General features: G+C 39.2%; 1 protein-coding gene across 5 annotated transcripts in view; it reads left to right on the top strand.

Annotated features, from left to right (window-relative positions):
• TNRC6B (trinucleotide repeat containing adaptor 6B) overlaps positions 1 to 24,964 on the top strand; it is a 120,405-nt gene that overhangs the window by 32,868 nt on the left and 62,573 nt on the right. For 4 of the 5 annotated variants that reach the window (XM_064702355.1, XM_064702359.1, XM_064702357.1 and 1 more), the window contains exon 4: positions 2,077 to 2,144. In XM_064702355.1, the coding sequence (XP_064558425.1) occupies positions 2,077 to 2,144 (68 nt within the window). Of the gene's footprint in view, positions 1 to 2,076; positions 2,145 to 17,716; positions 17,956 to 24,964 lie in introns of those variants that run through there. The other variant, XM_064702356.1, reaches the window with a different exon arrangement.

Here is a 24,964-nt window from a genome sequence, read left to right as displayed (position 1 = left end):
GAAGTACAGCAAACTGATTTAACATTTCTTAAAGCAGATAGGGTTCTCTAGTTGTTTCAAAAGAGATTGTGCCTGGACCAGCAATCTTGTTCTCACCTCAGGTCCTTTATTATTTGTCATTATTTGTGTGTGTGTGTGTGTGTGTGTGTGTTTTATGATACCTCCTTTTCTACAGCTTCATCATATTGAATTTATGTTTTATATGGGAATCTTGTTAGTTTAGCACTAAATATGCTGTATGTAGTGCCTCTTTACTCCCAAAGGCTGCATTTCATCTTCCCAGTACTGGCCACAAACGGTTTCCTTGCTTACCATTCCTGTGAATTGTACTTGTCTCATACCAGCAACAGGCTAAAACACCTCCTGTGTAAGAGAAATTCTTAAACATTTACTCTCACTTACAGAACCATGCTGTTTTGCAATGTGGCCACAAATCTGTAACTACTTTACCCATTGACACACTTGGTGTTTCAGCATTTTGAACAACAGAATTAAGTGGAATGGATGTCTTTAGCTAGACAGGTGTGAGTCCAGCTGTTAGAGCTCTTGTGAATCAGGTATGGACTGAAGTACAAATAGATTTGTGCATCTAATATGGTGGGAATATATGGATAAAAGTCCAAGTTATTTAATAACTGTAAATAAAAATTTTGTTGTTTTCAAACATTGTTTTTACATTAAAGTACTATTTGGACTGGGAGACATGGGGGTATATGTTTACAAATGTGAATTTATACAATATTTGTGAATGTATACAATAAATGTGAATTTATATAATATTTGATTGACTGTCTGTCTTATGGATGTTATTGGCACCCTACAGTTCCCCACTTTGTCAGTTTGTTCATGGTTTTGCTTAGGGCTCTGCCTGGGCAGTCAAATAACATAATTTCTTGTATCTTCGTTGGATGTCCATATGCAGATTTTGGGGTTTTGAAAGTATTTTTGACCTGACAAAAGTATTCATGTACAAATTAGTAAACTTGACTCTTTTAGGGGAGGGCAGGGGCACAAGGGGAAGTGGCTGATGGATTTTGGTTTGGTTTGGGGAGTTTTTGCCCCTTCAAAGACTGACTAAGCTGTGTTACCTTAACTGACTGAATAGTGCTTCTCTCCTCTTTCCAGTTCAATGTAGTGGAATGGATTTGTGTGATTATGATTCAGTTCTTTGTTGTGTGCTTATTGACTCTTGCAGTGGGACCTGTTTGCTGGCTTCACATGAAGTAGAGCATTGCTAACTGTATCTGGATATTTATATAAAATACTAATGGCATGTATTGAATTTTTATATAAAGAGAAGAATGTTTTTGCTACCTGTGCAAGAACTTCTGGCTGAATTAAGTGATTAAAAGAAGAGTGCATAATTAATGAATGAGCAAATATAATGTAATTCTTCTTTCTCTCCAAAAGAAAAATCTATGCTAAAATTGATATTTTAAAAGCAAACAATTAAACATAAGACTTCCTTACTGCCCTTGGAATCTTCTAACAAGAGAGCCAAAGGAAATGCCTACCTTATGTTGTCATTGGAACAGCATTTATTTGAGGTTTCCTTAGGCCTCTTTTTACCCTGCTAACTAAGCTTCGTGTGCAGTTAAAGTCTTTTTTCAAAGAAAAGTTATTTTTCACAAGAAGTACTCTGCTTTTGCAGCAATTTCTTTCTGTGCTTAAGTTTCTTCTAAAATTTTAATTCTTTTCTCTACATGTTGATAAACCTTTTTTTAAATTCCTGCTTTATCCATAGGGAAGAAGTGGTAGAAATAATACTTAGAATGACAAGGGAAGCCCTTAACAGAGCAGAAGTTAAAACCTCTGTACCTTGACTGATAGTATTCTGCTATAGCCATTAAACCATTCTTTTTCCCTTGCAAGATTTTTCTGAAATTTGTGCTATGAAATGATACCATAGCAATGGGGCTGGAGATGTACATATGTTGCTAAGAAACTACATGATCTGTTCTGGACCAGCCACTGTGGTAAAGGGGCTGTTTGGAGTTGTTGCATATGAAAAGGGCCACTTTAGGTGATGTGCGTTTTGCTCCACCGATTTCTGACCTGCAATGCTTGCCTTTGCAGATGGAACATGAGGATTTTGTAATGGAGGGGCATGGCAAGACTCCACCTCCTGGTGAAGAAAACAAACAGTGAGTCACACGTTTATTTAAAAAGGGCCTTACCGTAGTAAATGGTGTGAAGCACTCTCGTTTAAGCGTGCTGGGAGCATTGGTTGGTTGCTTGGTGCTCACCCTTTCGGTTCCTCAAATATCCACATATATATATAATAGTGGATGGTGGCTGAAAAAAAAAAAGAGGCAGGATGTTGATTTGCCTTAAATGTAAAAGCATAGAAATATGCATTGCAATTTCAACACATGAATCAGAAATAGTTGTAAAAGGGATAATCATTCTGGAAGCTTGGCACTGACGTAGTGAGTTTATACATGAAGTTTTTATACAGCTGCTCTTCACTGAAATAATGTGAAATATGAAAGAACCAGGGCCTTCCTTTTGGTGTGCATGTGGCAGATTGGTCCTCTTTGAGCCTTGTTTCTTTAGAATGCATTTTAATAAAAGATCAAAAATTACAAACAAAATGCTCTTTTGAGGAGGAACAATATAAGATGCTGGTACACAGAGCTTTAAGGAAAGCAGCTTGATCAGAGAAGAAAATCACTGATTTCTGTTAGGAAAAGGCTTTTTCATATGATTTCAAACTGAAATCCAAACTGGTTGGACTTTTTCCCTGAGTGTTTGTTCAGATAGGAAGAACAGAGCCTTATCCTAGAAGTACTTCAATGATGGCTGTATTCCATATTCTTTTCATTAGTTAATGCAATGGTAATTCAGTTTTGATACCATAATTAATTTATTTTTTTTTCCTGTCATTTGGAGCAAACAGGAAGGTGGTCTTTGGAAAATCTAGATCACAGAACTCTTTTTTTCCTAAGCCTAATTGGATGTCTCCTCATGAGAATTTCTTGTTGATCTTCACTACACTTGTTGCAGAAAGGCTGGGATGTGGCTTGGGGTGAAGGTCTACTTTGCCTCCTAGATAAGCTGGCAACTGTAAGTGCACTGCATCTGTGACAGTGGGAAACCATTTCTGAGGTAGGCAAGTTGAGGTCAGCAGAGTTCTAATGCTGAATGTGCACATTCCTTCCATTGTGGACATGAGCCAAACTTCTCAAAGTAATTGTTATTATTTCTATCTGTTCAGATTGAGCAACTTACTGTGGTACCAAGAGATACCAAAGTTGTTGAAGTAGAAACTTTCAGAAAGTTACAGAAGAAAAATTTGAGCAGAAATAAAAAGTAGGAGTTAGATTTCTGCTCTCCTGAATTGCTTCTTTATATATCTAGTAGTTTAATGAAATACATTATTGTAGTGAATAATATGAGGGATGTTGTGTTGGATTTGATATAGCCTTGTGTTTGTTAGGTGTCTTATTTTAAATGCAGGTGGAAACTAGAATTACTTTGGAGTTGATCTGATTTTTAACTGGAGCTTTTCCAGTGGCTTGAAACATTATCTCTCTTCTTGAAATCTCCGGATATTAAAGAATATAAGATTAGTGATAGGCAGTATTTTTAATTTTTAACTAATAAATTTGTGCTCAGGTGGCATCTGGAACCTTGTCATACAGATTCTGCTGTAGGAGTTCATTCTTGAAAATATTTAGATTGAAGTCTAAAGGTGCAATTTTAGTAATGCAACAAAGAGTTGAAGGTAGTTGTTTTATGCAACTAATAGTAGCATAATGCCAGCAAAATTCAATTGTGGGTATTGCTCTTAAATTTAAATCAATCACTTGAATATTTCTCTACCCACAATATCAAATTTTCATCTAACTAACAAAATTGTCTGCCTTGACAGAGTTTACCTCTTGTCATAAGAGAAGGAAGAAAAAAATCTGAAGTTACTTCTTTGTATTATTACTTACTTGCAGTGGGGATTAGCTGGACTTCAACATACTGGACTGGGTTTTTGAAAGAGGACAGAGAGGAACTCTGGAGCATCTGACAGAGGAGAAGCAGAGAAAGCTGTGGCTGCTTAGCCTTGAGATAAGAAAACTTGGGGAGGATATTATTATCTATGTGTATAGGTATCTGATGAGGAGACTAAGGAAGATGGAACCAAATTCCTCACAGCAGGGCCAGGTGGAGAGGCCAGAAGCCATTGGTATAAAATGAAATACAGGAGACTCCACTCAAGCACAAGGGAAAAAATTTTCTTTTTTTAATGTTAAACATGGTCATACCTTTAGAAGAGGTTACCCAGAAAAGGTGTGCATTCATAGCCCTTTAAGTGACTGAAAACTCAGCCGAGCACAACCCTAATTCTGCTTCAGCCTGCTTTAGTTAACCATGCTTTGAGCAAAGGCATGGAACTGATTATCTCAGAGATCCCATCCACCTGCAGTGATTCTGTGATTTGGTGTACCCAGTCTACTGTTGTCCTCCTAGCTGGCTTGAAATAAAATTGGAGCTTGTTAGTGAAAGGTAGATTCTAAGTTGGAATGTAGAGTTTCTAATTCAAATGTTCTCTACAGAAATAGCTGATCCACTGAAGATGCTTCCTTCCCTTTCCAGCTGTCCTTAGACTTAGTAGAACCTACTGCCTCTACAGCTATGCAGATGGAACGGTTTTTCTTGGACTGCTTTCTAATTTGCTTTTCAGGAAAGTTGGCCATTGTAATTTAATTGCATTTCATTAGGCAGCCTGACCTGGGTAGCTCTGCACTGAGATTACTGAGGAAGCGTTCAGAAGATACGGTTTCAGCATGGGAGTGAACTTGCACCAGGGTTCCAGAGTAGTCTGCCAGTGTGACCTCCTAGGAAAGCCCTGCGAATTTCTTACTATTTATCTGCATTTCTATGGGCTCAAAGCTTTACTGGACAGTGAAAGAACAGAAATAAAAAGATGCTTCTGAGAGACTTTCAGTGGATGCAATAGTTCTTACCTAGCCCCGGTTTCATGTGAAATTTCCTTTGCTAAAGTATAGCTTCAAAACTGAATGCAAGGAGCCAGCATCCATGGATGATTTCTGGCACTTTATGAAACAGATTATTTCCCCAGTTTGTCTCAGGGATAAAAACTTGGCATTTTTGCCTTCTAGTATTAAACAAACACACAGACAAAAAAATGCAAAGAAGCCCAGCAACAACAAGCAACCCTGCTGCAATGTTGTGAGCCTTTTCTCTGCTGTACTGGACAGTTCTTTTGGACAGATGCTGAAGTTACAGCATTTTAAGATTTTTAATTGAACTGTAGGTGACACCTGAGAAGTGTTGTCTTCTTATACCAGTCACCTTTATGGGAAGGAATTACCTGGTTAAACTGTGTACAAGGGTTCAGAAATCTTCAACTGATCTTTTACAATATGGATAGAATTTATTTCAGTTGAAACTAATTATGAGGAAGTTACGTATTCAAAATCCTTAGTACAAGTGAGAAATGGAATGGCCACCGTCATCTCAGTCCTGTGAAAGATTTGCAGTTTATGTGCAGTGCATGTGTCACAAAGGTGTCATGGCTGTGCAACAGCCAAGTGATTTATGCAAAAAGCTGAACTTAGAAGAAGTGAGCCTGCTGGGGCCGCTGGAGCGGATCCTGGCCATCTCACACCGTACTCCTGCTCTGGCCGAGGGCCAGTGACTCCTTGATAAATTGTTACTTCCCAGTTTTTATGTACTCTGTAACCTTCTCCCTTCTTAGCTGTCTGGCATGGGATATAACTGTGTGTTATGCTTGGTCATATAGTTTTCTTATGTGGCTAATATGTTTGGGAAGAAACCCATTTCCTTCCTTCCTTCTCAATGAAGAAAGATGTCATTATGTTTAATTACAGGTGAACATTTTCTTAGAGGTATTCTCTCATATTTTCATCCATTACAAAGAGGTTGACCTGAGCTGGCATGCTTAGGGAGTAAATATTATCTCCCCCCACAAAATACTTACATTTTAGATGGCAGCAGCCTGTAGTGCCCTTATCAGTTGTAATAGAGCTTTTACTTTGCTACTGCTGGAGCAAAGATTAAGAGGCATCCAGAAGCATCTTTCCAAAACAGTCAAACTTCTGTTGATGAGCATGGGGCAGGAAGAAGAATTCTGCTGAAGTCCTTAAATTGAGGTTCTGCTCCTAGCTCTAGCAGCATTAATTAGTAACTCTGCTTGTGCTAATAAATTACCACCTGCTGTCACAACCAGAAATGTATGCACCCTAATGAGTGAAAGGGACTGGGTAATGAAAAACTGCTCCTTTTTATAAGATTAATGTAAATGCTTTACTCTTCCTAACTGGCACATGGAGAGGTCTGTTTGACAGTAGCTGTTCAGACAAAAAGTGAGCCAAGTTCATACTCAGATTTAGTAGGACAGTGAGCCAGGCTGCTGCTGCTGTTTGAAGTGCCTCAGCTGCCTATTCCTTACCTGCTGTTTTGTAGTAATGGGAGAGAGAATTCTTCAGCTGTCTTGGCTATTTGTACATCTGGAAGTGATTCACATTGTAGGAAAGGTATCAAAACAAGATAATTTCTGTAGTTTAGAAAGTGTCATTGGTTAAACCTACTGAATAGGCTTTTCCCTGGTTTGATAGTTTAATGTACTGATTCTGAGGCAAGGGTTTTTAATGAAACCCTCCAAAATTGCAGTAATACCTGGATGAGATTGGAACCACCGAGCATCACAAAATTGTTTAACATTTGGTAATAGTATCTTATTTTTCTTTGACATTTCAGCAGGAAGGTTCAATGTCTTCATAGATTTGTGTGACACTACAGTTAAAAGAAAATAGTAGCTAAATTGGCCTAACCTGGAAACAGGAATTACAGACTCCAAAAGTCATCTTGTCCAGTACTGTGTCCAAAGAGGGGGGATGGGATGGAGGGGCCAATTTGAAGGTTAGATTTAACTTCTGAGTTGTATCAAGCTTCTCAGGTTTATTCGAGAGCTTTTCTGGACAGTCTGTCACAATATTAATCACCCTCACAGTGAAGAAAATTTCCTAATATTCAGTAAGAATTTATGATCATTGCCTTTCATCTTTGAATGTGTGTATCTGAACGTGGCCCAGCCTTCATTAAAACTTACCCCTGTGTTCACTTATACAGCAGAATAGCTCCCCCCTCCCCCTGGCTTAGTTTTGCTGTGGGAAAACTAAGTGAAATCAAGAAGCCAGTTTACAGGCCAGTCTTTGTTTTCAGCAGCCTGCTATGTCAGGGGCACATGTAAACATCACTGCTTCAGTGGCACAAAAGAACCAGCCTTACTCTTCCATGGTGTTGCTGCAAACTATAAAATGGCTGCAGTGGTATATCCTGAAGTTGTCTGGTTTGGTTGGTGAGAATGATAGACATTGTTATGAACTGCTGCAGTGTTCTTTTGAACGGTTGAAATTCCACAAAGGTCCCTAGCATAGCTTCTGTTCCTTTGGGATAAAACATTGTTCTTACCAAATGTAAACAGTTAGCTAAAAGCTTGTGTAACAGGGGATTTGTTTGATGTTTTAAGGACATTCAATATTACAGAAGATATTGATGCTTGCCTTGAGTGCCATTACACTTTTTAAATTTACTGGCAGTACTGACCTCAGCAGAGGTTGGTTTTTGTCAGAAGATTCATGCTCTGATTTTCCAAGTAGTATCCAAATCCTAATTCAGATTATCAACTTAGTTTTGAGGTACCTAAATTTGTGTATCAACCCAAATTCTGTGACGTTAATGGCAATTCATTATTTCTTGAATTACATTCAAGAATTATGTAAAGACATAGCTGTCTTTATATTGCTGATTATTCTCTGTGTGTAGAATAACTAGCCCATTAGAGAAATGTCCCCAAACATTGAAGTCCTCTGCCTGGGATCCTAACCAGTCCCCACAGGGAGATGTGGGATGTGTGTGTTGGCCATGGCAAACCTCTCTGTCACAGGCTGCTGCAGTTCTGTTTGTGTGGCAGAGCCAGTGGTAACTCAGGCTTGCTCTGATACTGGCATGTCAGTAGGAGAGTTCTAACTTCTTTCTTTTATACCCTTAGAGATTTGATAGGGTATTTAAGGGTGTGAGACCATTAAATGAAAACCAGATGAAAACTGCCCCAGCTAAGGATTAAGGAATATTTTCATCACCTTCCTACTATACAGATGTTTTTAGTCCATACAGTGGAGTGAGTGACAGGACAAGTTTGCATTTGAAGGCAAGTTTACCTGTGTGTTTAATGGGCCCTGAGGCATAGAGAAAAGAATTGTCCTTTGTTTTGCAATTGAGTGGGTAGAAATGAACGAGACAGGAGCGAAATCTGTATCTGTAGAGGCAGCTGTGTTTTAGCTGTGACTTGTATGTCAAAAAAGTTACAAAAGCTGACTTGCACCTTTACAATGTAGTACTTCTGAACAATATGCAGAATTTATACACAAGCACTTTAAAATGGCAAAAGCTTCATTTTCTTCCATATTTTACTAGTTCAGTGTTACAATTAAATGTTTTGAAGTTTTTGTACTTAAAATTATAAGTATTACCCACAGGAAGAGTCTTGTCTAAGTATTCTAAGCAAAAATATTTTAAAATTAGGCATTTGCTTCTGAAAGTTGGACTTGAAAAGGCTTTCAGTTGTCATTTCATTATTTTTAAGACTCCACATTTCATGCCCTCAGTGATTTTACCTTTTCTTTTTTTCCTTTAAAATCATGAACAAATACAGTCCTTTCATACACCTCAGCTAACCTACAGCTTCGTGTACTGCTGTTTTGCAAGGGTTTTCTTAATATGTGGAAAGAAACGGAAGCCAGATGAGGGACCGTTAAGGAAAAAAAAGGAAGTCACGCAGAAAATGTCAACTTTGGAAGTGAAGTTCCCACTTGTTATCACTATGTGTTTAGTCTACACCACTGCTGGAATATTGAGAGAGGAAAATATTTTGGGCAGTGTACATTCTAAGTGCGAATGCTTTGACACTTCTTTGCTGAGGATTTTATGCTGCTCTCTTCCAGATGTCTTGTAGTGAGAAACAGGCTAGTTTGTTTGGGCTCTCCCCACGCCCCAAGATCTGCATTTGTCCTGTTAGGAAGTGCACAGAGCCTGCTTCTGAATTTGCAGTCTGATCTGATCAAGAGACTGCTTCACACTTGCCTTAATGAAAATATATTTTCCATTCTAGATTGCTTGATTTTGTAAGTATGATATACTGCAAAATACCCATAGTGTCACGTATCCTTGATGCTTTGATTGTTATCTCTAGTTATTCCAGTTAGTAGTAATTGTGATTACTAGTGGAATGGAGGATATCCTGATTTGCTGCTGTCTTACAGAGCTTACTGTACTTTGAAGGGGAGAGTATTTGCATACTGATCAAATTCCTAAAATCCCAAAGCCTCTGTATTCCAGACACCACCACCCACTTCTCCACCTACTCCTGTCCTCTAGTCCCTTTCCAGGAATTCCTGGAAAAATTCATGGAGAGTCTGCTGGACACTCTGTTGACATCTGGAGTTCCTTGTCCAAGGAGTTGGGGGCTTTTAGGTCTGTTTGGTTAGTAGCTGTCCTTTTTTCTCTCTCCCAAAGTTGCCAACTTCCTCAGGAGCTGCTGGGATAACTGTCCTCCAATGTATCATTCATATGGATGGCTGAACATTGCTCTCTTTTCAGCATTTTGTTGCTATTTAGATGGCAGCCCTTGGATGACACCTACCATGGGAGTCAGCTGACAGACTTCAAGAATAGCAAGCAAAATCATCTAAGATGTAGTGGTAGACTTGGCAGTGCTGGTTGATAGTTAGACTTGATGGTCTTGAAGGTCTTTTCCAACCTAAATATGATTCTATATAGGCTTTTAATAATTTTAAGTCCTGTCTAAATTAGCATTTTGTCTATATTCTTAATGTAAAAATACAGTTTAGATGAATTTCTGTAGTACCTACGCCAAGTTAGTGCCACTAATTCTGATTTGCTAAGGATTTAGTTTTTGGACTGCTAGCACAAGTCAGTGGCATCATAAATGTGTATGAATTACAGTCCTAAATTTTTTTCCCTTTTTTGCATCAAATTTAAGATGCTCACTGCTTTTTTCTCTGCTTCATTCTCTCAAAAAAAAAATCATCAATTTTTTGATATTTTTTGTGTGTATACCCACAATGGTTGAATGGTTGACTCTTCCTTTCAAGGAGATGAAGGAAGGAGAGGGGAAAAAAGCACTACTGCTTTTATGTTATGTAAATGAGTTTGTGATGTCTTTTTGTTTGTGTGGAAAAAATAGAAATTTTGATGACTATGTACTGTGACTTAGATATACCAGAGGTGAAAGTAGAGACAGGTAAATGGTCACAGTTTTAAGATGCAGATGCCTTGATGAAGTGACCATTATTGGTTAAAGAAAAGGAGGTAAGGAAAAAAAGCAAGCTCTTTATTTCCATAGCAAAGATATTACTTACTGTGTATGACTAAAAATATTGTACTGTGTGGTAAACATGGTATGAATTAAAAACTTGTTTACAGAGATATTTTGCAGGTCTTAAGCTGCATTGCTCCTCTGGCATGCTGTGATCTGGAGAGCTGCTATGATTTCTTTTTCTCCTACCTAAATAGATTGAATTTGCTGGACTCTTTGCCCTAAGTCAAAGTTGTTCATATTTGGGAGTCTTACTGGTTTTTGGGTTACTGCATGCATTTGAATATTTGTGACAGTTACAGCTTGTAGAATTTTCTGCATGGATAGCCAGCTGTTCCTTTCCTGACATTTCAAACTGAAGGACTGTACATGAAGGCAAATTACTCAGGGAAGATGTTCAAGTCACTTGGAAAGATCCATTTACAGATTTTTGCAGCAATAAATAGTGCTTTATTAAAAAAAGTCAAATTAGGGAAATCCTTTCTTACAGTAATCCACTCAAAATACATTCTTTTCATATTCTGCTTTTACTTTGGGTGTTTTGTTTTGGTCTGGCTTGCTTTTATTATTATTATTTAACTTAGCATATTATGGTTCCTTTAATGAGAACAAAGGAAAATGGGTTGGTGCCAGCTTCAACCAAGATGCCAGAAATTCCTTTGCTCGAGAGGTTTCCGGCCCAGTGATTGAACTCCCCATGCTAAAACTAAAGACAAGTTAGAAAAATTTGTAGCAAGATAGTGGGCTATCTCACCAAAAATAAATTTAAAAAAAACCCAAAACAATAAAAACCACTAAGGACAGCACAGCCTCTTTTAAGCTAGGAAAAAAAAAAGATTGAGCTAGAATAAGACTTTCAGTCCAAAAATCTTCCTTGTCTTTTCTGAGATATCCTAAAAGTATTTGTAAGAAATCTGCTTTTAGTAAAGTTCAGCAGCATGTCTAAAGGCACCATATAAAGAAGGGGGTTCTGTTGTGGTAAAGTTCTTGTAGACATGAAAGAAGTTTTTTCTTAAATATTCTAACCTGGTCAGATGAAAAAACTCGCTGTTATTTTAAAATTTGTAAAGCTCCAAGGGTTAAACAGGGTGAAGGAAGGCTTTAATAAACGAAATTATTATTCCTTTTGAAATTTGTAGTAACAGCGATGGTTGATGGAAAGTCAGTTGGATCAGTCATGTAACTGGCATGGTAATTTGCATGCTGTAAATAACAATTAGAAAGCAACACTCGCTGTATCTATGGCTAGGATGGCATACTATACCATTTCTGTGAATGTCTGTTTATTTGAAAGGTGCATGGAAGTGTTTGAGGCCGGGCTGGCTGGGGCTGTGAGCAGTCTGCTCTGGTGGAAGGTGTCCCTGCCCACAGCAGAGCCAGAGGATCTTTAAAGGACCTTTCTGAGCAAAACCGTATTTGGGATATGAACCAATACAAACATTCTGTGATTCTCTTTTCACTCTCATTCATATAATTGCATTAAACAGATAACTGTCTCCCATTTCATTGATATTTTGGCAGTTTATAGGATTTTAGGAACCTGTTAGGATAGGACTATAGCCTTCAAAATCAAGATGCTTCTGGGTTGATAATGAGCAGGTTAAAGAAATTCTAAGAATATTAATCTACATAAATTTCGTTGCATGTGATGTCACTGGAAAGTACTTCTTTCATGTCCAAGGATATGGATATAAAGACTTGATCAGCATTTAGATGTAGATAATCATTTGCAGGAGATGATCTTGGGGGTCAATTCTTTGAGTTCCTACAGTAGTTAAATCTCATGCAATGGCTTTTCATGTTTTTATCTTTCCCAAATAAGTTTGGAGTCTGTTGTTCAGTTCTGGTCAAGTGAGGCAGAGAAGCAAGAAACTATAATATAATTATCCATATAATAAACTTCTGTAGCTTCCTAGAGAAGAGACCAAAATTGATTTCTCCACTAACAGAAGGGTTTCATGACAAGACAAATAATTATCTGTTCTGCTTATGTCTTCTAACAGCTAATCATGTGTGTGTTTTGGGATTGGCTGCAGTATATGCTAGTTTTTGCCGAAACACTGAAAGAGGTGAAAACAATTTATGGGAAGAGCTCTGCATAGAGCTCAATATGCTGTTAGAACCTTGGCATCAAAGGAGAACTGGCTGTGCAGGAAGCTGGGATTAGTGTGGAAAGTAGAGGTGCAGTGATGTGTGACAGAGATTCGTAGGAAATGAGCTTTCAGTTCTGTTGTTCACCCAACAACTTTGTTAAAAGGCAGATTGAAAGCTTTCTCTTTCTGCAGTCTGGAAAGGGCATTTGGGGAATTGAAGAAGTGGAGGCTTAGTGGTAGATTATTTATAGGCTGAACAGTGAGGGAAAGTATTGCAGCAGATTGAGGAAAAATTAGGTGGAAAAACGAGTGTTTGCAGAATTTGGTGAATAAAGTTTTCCTTCTGACTCATTATCTTTCCCTGAGTACTTCATTAATGTATAGGGTTAGAACTTGGCTGGGGCTTGAAGTCATGTGTCATTCTTAAACTGAAGTTTTCAGACCTTGTATTCTTTCTTTTGTTCCTGGTAAAATATGAATGAGGTCTGAGCTTAGTATGACTCCAAAGCAGTGTTGCAATATAAGTTTTGAATAATAATAGTAGTAATAATCCCTAAAATGTGTTGATAGGTGCCTTTGTGTAAGGGATGCAAAAGCTTCTGTAACCTTTTCAGAAACCAAACAAGCTTTTCCTTTGTTGGATGCTTTTAGTAATGGTATTTTTCTCTGAAGAAACAATTTACATTATACTTTAGATTACTATCATTAAAAACCACTGCCAGCTTGGTTTTCACAATTTTGCAGCATAAAATATCTCACTATTTACTAAGTGTGGAAGGGTAGGACCCCAAAATAACCCCTGGTTTTCCTTACGGTGAGTGTTTTGTCCTTGAAAAATGTTTGAACACTTGACAGTTTAGCACTCCTCAAGGCGAGGTGATCACTCTTGCACAATGGCTTAGGTGAAATTGCTGTGAAGACTGAAAAAAAGTATGTTGGTACAGCCAGAATTCGCTAGCATCTTCAATTTTCACAAGTGTTGGGCCTCAGCATCTCTGTCTAATTAGAGAAAATAATTTAAAAGTGATCTGAACCATCCATTATCCAGGACTGAGACTGTTTTTAATAGAAAAAATATTGTTTTCCTTGAAATAAACCATATGGTGGTTTTAGGAGCACACAACAAAAAGCTAAGACTTTTAATTCTATTTCTTAATTTATAGAGTTCTCTGCTTGCTTTTTATTAATAGAAATTGTGAAACTATGAAACATAGTCCTTGCATACATGTCCCTACCCTGAGTTATGCTTTTAGCCTGATCTCAGGAAAGGCAGGCACTTTTCTGATCCCTTTTAGCTTGAAGAGTTATGCTTGGTGGGATTGTAATCCCAAGCAGTTGGACTGCTGGGGACTGGCTGGGGAGCTGGTGAGTAATCTGTAATCTGCCTCCAATTATCTTGCATCTCTTGCTGCACTCCACTTCTGGGGTTGGGAGAGGGAAATCTGGAGAAATCAAACCGATGAGCTGCAGTAGGGTAGAGGGCACATAGGCTTCAGTTCACTTTGGCAGGAAAATCTGCCTTTTTTCCTTAATATTTGAGGAGTCAAACTTCAACAGCAGTGGAACGGACAGCTGGTGACAAGGCATTCATGCTATGAGAAACTTGTTAATATTTGAGGTTTCGCTGAGGAGCTGTGTTAGGAGGAAGATTAATTGACTTTTCCACTGTCATAGTATCAGCTATGAAGAACTTTCTGGGGAAAAAAATAAGTCTTCTATTTATTGCCATGGGTGTATAGGCAGTATGGAAAGCCCAGTGGGTGAGGTCCAGTGTTGGGACGATGAGGGTGCAGCCTTCAAAGTAAGATACGACATCAAACTGTAGGACTTTGAGCCCAAACAAAATGCTAGCTCATGAAAGAGGGAGCTTTGCATATGGACTGGGATGAACTCAGATCCTTTTAAATCTGAGTAAAGAGCTACAGGTCAGACAGACCAGGTCTGCTTTTCAACAGCTGGAGGGTGTGGATGCCTCAGTTCCAGTGGACACTGGAGCATGTCTGTGTACATAATACTGAAACCTAATTGCTTGATTCTTATTGATAGGTCATCAAAAAGAATGAGTTCTTACTAGAATCACAATATGGCTTAATATGAATTGAAAAACCTATTCCTCTCCTGTCTCAGTTGAGATACTAGTGCAGGGAATCCATGATTGTAAGCATCTCTCTTAATGTGCATGTATATGTCTGCTCATACTGGATACTGTCCTCATAGGAGCACTGTGAGGCTTCATTAAAGATTTTAAAGTGCTTTATGATCCTCAGATGGAAGGAGCTTAGAAATGAACTGTTTGTAATCAGATAAGTTAGTAGCACATAACAAGGCTATAACCTATTAACACTGGCTATTAACAGCCTGTTGGCATCAGAATAATTAATGGTTAGGTTTTTGAAATGCAATTGCCCTCTGAAAAGGAAGGTGCAGGTTTTGGATATGCTGTGTGTATATTTATGCTCTACTCCATTGTTTTCTGAACTACTGTGATGCAGAACAGACAAATAAAACTCAACAAACCTCCCAAATCAAATGAAAACCCAAAACCTTTTTGTTAGCCATCTTAATCAATATGCCAACAAGAATAAGTAAAGAATTGATACCTTTGAAATGGTAGTTTAGTGGAAAAATTTTAATTAAAGATACAGTTATTCAAGATTTACCCATACTAGCTTCTCTAAATATTTTTGGTTCACTAATAATTTGCTTACTTTCTGATTAAAAAAGCTTTGTCAATAGAACATTGGCAAGGTGAAATTTTATAGCAGTTATTTCAACTTGGACACATAGCAACTCAAGTGAGTGCTTGCTTGTGAAAGTCATCACAGTATTATCAGCTCCTTAAAGTAAAGGCTTCCAGGACTTCAGAAGGGAGAGCTGGCAAACCCTAGTGACATTAAGAGGATTTATAGGTCTCAGTAAAACAATTTGGCTTTTGAGAAGAAATAAAATTGTCTGTAGCTTAATGCATACTGTCTTACTCAGTGTGAACATGCATAGAACATGTAGCTGCAGTACTTGATGTATTTTTTTCAGGAGGGATAGCTGTTTCACAGACGTGAATTTACATTTGCTTTTATGAAACTGTGTGAATAGGATGCCTAGCAGTTGGTTTGGATTTTGTCATTAGGAATTTAGAGTGATTGTGGTGTTCTCTTTGGGTTTTGCCACAAATAAGATGTTCCCTGAGTTCTCACCACATTTCCTAAATTGCTATGTTTGGATTAGAGCAGCCACAAAACACTCGAGTCTGCTACATCCAGCAGGGCAATTCTCTGCTCTGGCTTAGGCAGAGCAACCTGAGCAGTTATATCCAGCTGCTTCTATTTCATTGAGTACCCCAGAATGCATCTGACGTTAGCTATTGCCAGAGTTTGTTGAGCCTGCAGAGACAGATGGTCACAGTGCTGGCTGCAGTCCTGTTGAAGGAATCCTGTCAGTGGCAGAATCCCCGTTTGAGTTTCTGTACCTTATTATGAGGCTTGGAGCAAAAGACGGCAGAACCAGAGCCACAGTAGACTTGCATGGCCTCCTGCAGAGGCCAATGGCTTATGTTCAATAATAATACATATTAATAATTTTTATTCTCATTCATAAGATGTGCAGCTTCTGCCCCCCCTCAAATTAATTCCTTTGGAGTGCCCTCACATGGATCTCCAAGTTAGTTTCATTCCATGGTATTGTCATGAATGGGTGATTTAGATGCTTAAAGAATTCCTGTCAAAGGTATTGGCAAAAGCACCACGTCTGTGTTTTATCCAAGATGTATTTGGATAAAGCTCTCAGGCACATGGTGTGATTCTTAGGGTGGCTTGTGCAGGATCAGGAGTTGGATTTTTTCCGTCCAGCTCAGAGTATTGCTTTCTAGCTGGATGAAGCCTAGCAAGGAAAATCATATCATAATCAATTTGAAGAAATTCGTGCAGGGACTGGGAACACAAACAAAAAAAAGTAAGAGTGCAAAGGGTAAGGGAGACACATTAAATCACGAGGTTCAGAGTGGACCTGCTTGCCTGACTTTGCCTCACACTTATCAGTGGCTTTATGTCTAAAGGATTTAGCAGCACTTAATCTTTGGCTAATTTTACACAGAATGATTAAGTTAGTGTAAGCACAGCAGCAGTGTAACTGTAGGTCTGAGATGGCAGTATTCATACTTCATTTGCTGTAGCGTATTTAAAGCAGTTTGCACACACGGAGACACAAAGCCTGTACCAAGGTATACGTGTTACAGGTTCTCCTGGTGTTCAGGTGTGTTTCTGGCTTTTTTACATTCTACATCGTTACGGTGCATAACTGTACAGAATTAAAAACTTGTATATTTTAAGGGTTCGATGCTGAGGGTGCTCCCAAGAGCTTCCCGAGCGAGCTGTCAGCTCCCTCCCCAGGCATGGCTCCATCACAAAGTCAGCTCCAGCATTTCCTACCTGTGCTGGGCTGACTCAGGAGCAGGTCTCCTCACAGCAGGATCGTACCAGTGTCACCATATCCTTTTGCTGAGCGGTATTCTTTACTGTTCCTGCACAGTAACATCTGGAAACATCCCGCAGATTTTTTTTTAATGTTACAAGATGCTGGGCTTCTCTGTTTCAGCCGCTGTTAGAGCAGTTATCTATGGCAATTTTTGGGAAGAGTCTGTGGAGTGTCTGCCTAATGGCTGAGTTGCAGCCTGAGACTTCAAGCCGGCAGAGACCGAGTTTGCTCTGCTGTCCTGCGGGTGTTCCCGTGTCTGGACCTTGATCTCGGGTTTATGCGTGCGTGTGGCGTGGGCAGTCCGCTTACAGCCTGGATTAACTTTGGTCTGAGCATGAACCTCCGGTCCTTGAGTCAGGAGGGCGTTGTGCTTAAAACGGGGGTTCCTGCAGGCGAGCGCTGGGGTCGGTGTTCCCGGTGCACCGCAGAGCAGCGCGTGTGGCTGGAGGGACTTAACACTCACCATCCGCCGCTTGTCGGCTCTGCAGCCCTAATGTAGAGTTAGCGTAATTGGGTGCTGTCTTTTTAGCCGGTTTTAAAGAGAGCAGCTCCATCTGGGCCGCCCTCCGTACTCTCGGGGCTCCCCACTGTACCCCCCTGGCGCGGGGCTCGGCGCGGGAGGCCGGCCCGGTGCGGGCAGGGCGCTGTCCCTTTAAGGCGGGGGGCGGGGCGGGCCCGGGCGGTGAGTGACAGCGCGCGCGGGGTCACGTGAGCCGCCCGTATTTGAAGGTCACAAAAAAGCTGCTTCCTTTAGAGAGAGCAAGAGGGAGCGAGAGGGAGGGAGCGAGAGGAGAGAGCGAGGGAGCGCAGCCAAAATGGCCGACGGAGCGTCTGCTGGGTTCTGAACGTTTGAAATAAAAAAAGAGAGAGCAAAAAAAAAAATTACAAAAAAGAAAAAAAAAACTAAACAAAAAAAGCAAAAACACAAAACCATTTTTGGATTTTTTTTTTCATTTCCATTTCTACCTTGTATGCCTCAACTCGCTGGATTTAAGCACTGCTGCACTTTATGAGGTTAGTGGTACGTTTATGTTTTATTGTTTTTACCTATCAGTTGATTTCTTTCGGAGACTGAGCTGACCGTTTCCATCCGTGGCTTGGCAGAGGTGTCTTTTCTAGCACAAAGACTTGCTTCAGATCTTGTCTGCTTGTACGTGTACGGCACTTTTTAGTGGATTTTTTTGGGTTTTTTTAGAAGGAGCTCTCCGTACGAGTGCGGTGTGGATTTGGAAGATATTTGTAATTTAAAACACCTAGGCAAATTACAGAAGATCGTTTGTGTTTTTCGAGCTGGCGAAGTACAAGATAGTGCTGAAAATCTTGTTTTATTTAAATAGAGGCTTTTTAAAGCGACATTTCTTCCCCACAGCACCCGGAGCTCTTAAATCTGCTGCAAAAATTTGCATGTATAAAACCGAGCTCGCATTCTTTCTGCTGCTGGGTCGGAGCGGGGCCGGCCGGGGCCGTGCCTTCCGCGGGCGCAGGGACGGACGGCGGCTCCGGCGCGGGGAGCGCTGCGGGGCCGGGGCTCGGCCGGGCCCGGCGCTGCCGCCGCGGGGCTCCGCGCGGGCTCGGCCGGGCTGGCGGCGCGTCCGCCGTGCGCCAGGTACTCAGGAATGTGCGGGATGCTGCCACGGCCGGGCTGCCGTGTTCTACGGGAAGCAAGCGTTCATCTCCACCTTAGCGCAGCCCTTTGCCTACACTTACTTTCTCGCTTCCCCCCCCCCCCGCCCCCCCCAGCCTTCTGTGTTGCTAAAAATTTAAATCGAGTTATTTTTGCAACTCCCTCCAGAACCGAGCAGAAAATTAAAGGGAAATAGCTGGAGCTTGCTTTTTGAGAACAGGCCCCTCCTCCTGCATTGTAAGAGTGTGATGTAATGCTCCTTTCTGTGGGGTTAAATGAAAAAATTTCTGTGGTAGTGTACATTATATTTCACCCCTTCCTCACAGGCGTTGCTTTGTGATATTTTTTTGTAGCTGAACATGTAAGCAGCAGATAATTCTGCAAATAATCGTGTGAATGTACTCCACATTGCAGTGTATTAGTGTAATGATTGTGGTTAGCAGATCAACTTTGTAAACCTACAAGATGGCTCGTATTTTATATTTCTTTGTGGCCTTACATGCATACAGTTAAACACAAATGGAGGAGACAGGTTTCAATAAGCTTATTGAAAATGTATCTGATTGTTGTCATTATAGTCTTGGGACTTTTTTTTTCTGCACTGGCTAGCAAATATTCAAAATTATTCTGCAGTGTGTTGTTTCTCATGGAAATTAGGAGGTGGTATCTTTTGGAGTTTTCTTTTTTAATTTTAAATTAGAGAAAGCTAATAAAAGAGAACTCTGCTCAAATTTTACATACTGTTTCTTGCTAGTAATTTTGGTCATTAAGCATTTAATAGTTAATACATGTGTTACTTCAGTTAATACATGAAGCAACACATTACCTTTGCTTAGGGTTAATGAACTTACTAGATTCCACCCTCATGTTACTGGCAGGTATCTGAGGAAATGCTCTAAAAACGTGCAGTGTCTTTGACATGATGTACCCTGATGGATTTTGTTATTCAAAACCTTCTTGGGCTCGGTGGAGATCTGGATGTAGCTAAAATATGTTGAATCTACCTGTTGATAGACAAGCAATAATTAGACATTAGAACTGTGTTCAAATGCAGTCTAAAGTAGAAGTAGTCTCAGATTTGGAGCTTACTGGACAGAAACATCAGTTACTGCAATTTATTTGATAATTGCTGTAGAATGGGATGGCTGAACTGAGGAAGTAAAGAAAACCCAAGTTGTGTCCTGAGGTGGCAGTATTGTAGGATGTAGTCTTCTCAGAATCTGTGCTTCAGAACAGTACTTGCCTTTTCTGTGTGTTTTTTGCCTTCGTGCCTTACTGCTTGCGTTGCACGCTTGCAGAATGTGTAGATGTTTGCACGAATGGCTTGATGGTTACGGTGGTGGAATGCAGGGTGGTTCCCAGTCGCTGCTACTGCTCCTAGCTACAGAAGCTGTTGTGGGTCATGCAAAAGGGAGCTATCGAGAATAATAGAAATCATTCCAATAAGGAGTCTGTCAAACATTTGAGCAGCTTTGTGAGACAGTAATTGTGAATAGGAAGGACCAATTAAAGTAATTCCTGTTACAAATATGCTTTTGACCCCTCAGATCTCACTGCGGGCTGTGTTGAGTGCTGTGTAGTCTGTGCAGCCGTAGGATTTTAGTGTGAATCTGGGCAATTCACAACGCTGTTTGTATTCGGTGCATTCCTGCAGTACAGCGGGAACAAAACGCTTACATTTGAGAGACCTGACTTGAGTTGCAATTTCTAGATCAGTTTGAAGCTTACAGAGGCATGGGGGCAGGGGAAGTTTTTTTTGCTTCGTTCAGTTTGCAGTGGCGATGCTGAGTTCAGAAGCTTTATTAAATTTTTCTGTTTGCATTTGCATGTCAATTGTTGTTGGTATCTACAGGAATCACTCCCTTTCCAAAGCAGACTGTTTTAGTAAGTTGAAAGCTGCAGTGAAGTCTGTAGTCAGCAGAACCCCTGGAGATTTCTGCACTACATCTAAGAGATTCTTGAGAAATAATTGACAAGAAAAGCCTTATTACCATTGAGCTTCAATATACAGGAGTCTGCAGTTCTAATGGGAAAAAATTCAGGGAAAACAAGTGACTGAAAGATCAGTATGCTTAGTTTCAGTTGCTTTTCTTTTAGCCTCTCTCTCTCCTGCTGAGAAGGAAGAAAAAGAAACTTTGTTAGATCATGCAGTCTTTGCCAGCTGATTTCAGCTGAACTTAACCTTTTTAAGATTTTTGTTTCTTACTTATTAATAGGTGGCTTAGTAGAGGAGAAAGTGTCAAATCTATGAGGAAAAAAATCCATAGAAATACAGTATTTCTGGAAGAGAAATTTTGTCCACAAGTTTCCTAGTACCCCTTTAGAAACTTGTCTTGCATCTTGAAACAGAGTTCTTTAATTCTGGTCATTTATGGATCTACATTCATTTTGGACAGGGTGGACGGTGAGACCTTTAACTTACAGTTTATTTTGAACAATATTTTTTGGAAGCTGCACCCTTGGTACTCTCTTCAGCTGGTAGTAGTTCATCACGGAAAAGTTTCAGTGATTTTTGCTTTAATTGATGAGGAAACCATCTATTGCCTTTCTAAGAGCTGTTTCACTTTGTTAAGTATTGATTTCCTCTTTAAAGAGCTCAAAATTTGAGGCAAGAAAATAAGATACATAGGATGTTTAGCTCCAAGGACCTGCATTTCATTTCCTGTCGAGGGAAGCAGATGTGAGTATCAGGGTTCTAGTTTTGTTACCTTCGATTTCAAGTAGCTCAACTTTAAATATTGGGCTAACATTATTGCTCCAGAATTAATGATGTAAAATTCAGGTCAGATTAATACAAAGATGTATTTCTTCTGAAATCTTTAGTTGCTAATGTAATGCTAGCATTAGCAATCTTACATGGTGTGATTGCATGTGCCATTTTTCAAATATTGACCAAACAAGTTGCTTGAAGTTGGGTGTCAAGGTAACAGGTTTTGGCCATTTCAGCATTGAAGGCAAATATGGAGCTATCGTGGAGATAAGTACTATATATTGAGAATATTTTTGTTTTGTTATTGTGATGGTGCCATAATTGCTCTTTAGAAGACAAGAGGAATGGTGCCTTTTTGTATTTGTGGTGCTTTTTTGTATTGGTGGTGAATTCCAATCCAGAGCTGTACATTCAGCACTTGCCACTGCTTCAGTTCTCCTTTACACATAAACTTCCTACTAAAGAACACAACAGGGGGTTTTGTGTTTTGCTTTTGTTTGGTTGGGCTTTTGTTTTGTTTTGGTGGGTTTGGGTTTGGTTTTTTTGCTGAGACAGAATGTATATTCTGGGAGCAGCATAATATATGGAAACCCTGGTTTTTTGGATTTTTTTTTTTTTTGGTGCCATCAACAGACTTCTGAAGGGAATTCCTAAGATTAATGGATATTGACAATTTAAAGGCTGTTTTCCTGTCTGCGTACAGTATGCTGGCATTATAGTTTAGGGATTAAATGCCCTGCTGTTACTACAATTGTATATTTTCTAATAATTTCTGGGAAGTTGTATCTTAAGAACTGGTTCATGTGATATTTGGGTGTTATAACCTGAGTAAATTGAAGGACTTCTCATTTAAAATATTGTACTTTAAAGACTACTTTTAATTAGCCTGTTTAGTCACGTGGGAAAACATAACACACGATACAACCCTTGGAGTTTTTTCGGACACCTAAGAGAAGATAGATTAATAAAACACAAGATGTACTTTAAAGGCAGAACAAACCCAAATGGGTTAAACACCATGGAAAAATGTATGCTAATACATCTGGAGATAGTGAGGGCAGTTCTGTTGAAAAACCATAGTTAGTAAGAGTGAAAGTTGACTACTGCTCCTTACAGTGCTACCATTTGTGTCTGAACTCAGTTAAATGGATGTTTGTATATTTTAGGCAGAGAAAATAATCTAAAAATACCTTGACACTGATAGGTGAAAAAATGCTTAAAAGTATAAAATATGTTTATATTAATAAAAATGTGTGATAAATTGAGACTTTTAGAAATGAAATGTGACCTTGGAATTGACTCCAGCAGAACTGAAACAAGGCATCAAGATACAATTGTGTTTGATTTCATGCCAGCAGGGGAGTTCTTCTCTTAGGATGGGATGTGTGAGGCCACGTTTTAGCAGTGGGGAAGATCAACAAATTTTGAGGTAGCTTCAATAAGAGCAGCAAGAAATAATACAGGGAGGTAGTCCAGTGAAAAAACGCTTCAGCTTTTTAATGCTTATTTTTATAGCTACATTCTCTGCAAACAAAGAAGTAGTTGTCTAATTTGTGTCAGAAGAGCCTCATTTTGATGTAGAGCTCCATCATAGTCGGGTGTGCTTTGAACAGCATAGTTACTTCAGCAACTAAAAAGCAGAAAGACATGAATTTTTTAAATCAAGGTGACCATTCTTTTTTAGTTCCTTAAAACTACAATAAACCCCACTGTGCATGTTAAAATTATAAGGGAAGCATGCTCAACTTTCCCAGTGTGCTTAGCAGATGGTGAGTTAAGGCTTCCTGAAATACAGGTCTGAGTATGGCAGCTGAATTGATTTGAATGAAAGCAGAATATTGCCTTAATTTCTGAAGCAGAGAAGAAGTATTTCTTTAAAAAATAAAGCAGCAGGAAAATTACTTCTGGTATTCTCAGTGGGGTTCTTTTCCCCTTATTAAGCACAGCATTTGCTGAATAACAGCATTTGCTGAATTGTCATAAATCTGCTGTCCACTTGTAATCTCAGTGGCTGTTGGGCACAGCCTCTGTGTACATAGGAAAATGGCAAAACTTCAGCTGCTGGAATTGGGGTTTTTAAAATCGCTTTTGTAGATTTTGAGTTTTTTGAGCTAGTTGACCTATATGAAAATAGGAAAGGTTAAATGCATAATCTGTTAATGCCACTTAACCATTAATTAGAGTAGAGCTTAATTGTCCCATTTTACATGTGCTCTGTGGCAAATGTACACGAATGTGTTGTCATTCTGGTTCATTGTATGTTTGTGAACTTGGTTGTGCCTGAGCTATCCAGTTTTCCAGGATGCAGTGTCCTGGGTCACTTAAACCTTTCTTAAAATAAGTCTTCAGTATTTTCTTCCACTTCTTCTCCCCTGGTTTGAATTTTAGTATTGTTAGTAGAAGACATTGCAACTTAATATTAGGGTGCTAATGTAGCAGCGTTCACGCTTTTGTTGCAGCTTCTGTATTAGTATTTATATTTTTAATTGTATATAATTTTGTTTAAGCAATCATGCCAGATTCAGGGTCTGATTTGAAACACATTAATTCTGTGTTGGTACTCTAGATATACTTGACTACAAAACAGCTTTCTTTGGCAAGAGGTTGGCTAGCACTGGAACTTCATCAACTAAAGTGAAACTGAAATATTCTGATACATCACTTACCCGCGAAATACACAGCATGTTTGTGCTCAGCCTTTTGCTGAGGGTTCCTAGGGAGGATGATTTGATCACAACATGCAAGTGAATTTTGGTATTATAATGCTTGGAAATCCTAATCTGGTAGCTCTTGCTGGATTTTTTCCGGGCTGTTCTGCTTCTTACTTGGAGAGAATTTGAGGACAATAAAAGTGAAAATGACGACCTTCTGTATGCAGGGGAAGAGGGGGAAGAGGGTACCAAAACTTAGCATGTTTTTTTTTCCTAGCTTATTCCTATGTACACTGAACACCAGTTGTCCTGTGAAGTAGAAAATAGTAGATTGTTTCATTCCCATGTGAATTTTTAAAAATTACTTCTTCTATATCCTAGTTAAGACTATATAAATAAACCTTTCCTATTTTGTTAATTTTACTTGGGTACTATTAGTGTTATTACCTCACTGTTTTAGTCAAGGGGTCTTCTATGATAAATATTAGAAAAATACAAAATAATGCACATGAAAATGGTTAAAAATATGGCACATGGAAATAGAGGATGTCCTGTTGAGGTTATATATATATATATATATGTATGTAATTTTATATCTAGCTCTGTTTTTCTTTGTGGGTGTCCTTACAAGTTCATGTGTACTGGTGGGAATCTAAATGTGGGCTATGTTCGAATTGCCTCTAAAATGCTTGGTTAACCTTAAGTAAAACCCCAAAAGCTTTTTTCAGCCTAGTGTAGAAGAAGGTTCCAGCTGGTGCTACAGAAGTCAGTTGTAGCAATATTAATAGGAATTTAAAATTAAATTGCCTTGTGTTACAGAGTCCAGATTTCTGTTCTTTTGCAGGTAATGTTCACATTATCTGCTTGATACAAATCAACCAGACCAAGCAATGCTGAGAGAGAGGAAGATAGATATGGGAGAATCCTAAGCCTTACATGCAGATAATTTTTCAGCTGTTGAAACCAGTTTAGTCTTCTTGTGCAAAAGCTATCTGAATTTGCATTTAACCACCTCATCTTACATGGTAGCTGTTCTGG

The sequence above is a fragment of the Zonotrichia leucophrys genome, chromosome 1A, assembly GCF_028769735.1.
Source record: "Zonotrichia leucophrys gambelii isolate GWCS_2022_RI chromosome 1A, RI_Zleu_2.0, whole genome shotgun sequence".
Taxonomy (NCBI): domain Eukaryota; kingdom Metazoa; phylum Chordata; class Aves; order Passeriformes; family Passerellidae; genus Zonotrichia; species Zonotrichia leucophrys.
The sequence above is the reverse complement of the archived record's forward strand: the minus strand, read 5'-3'. Positions and strand labels throughout refer to the sequence as shown.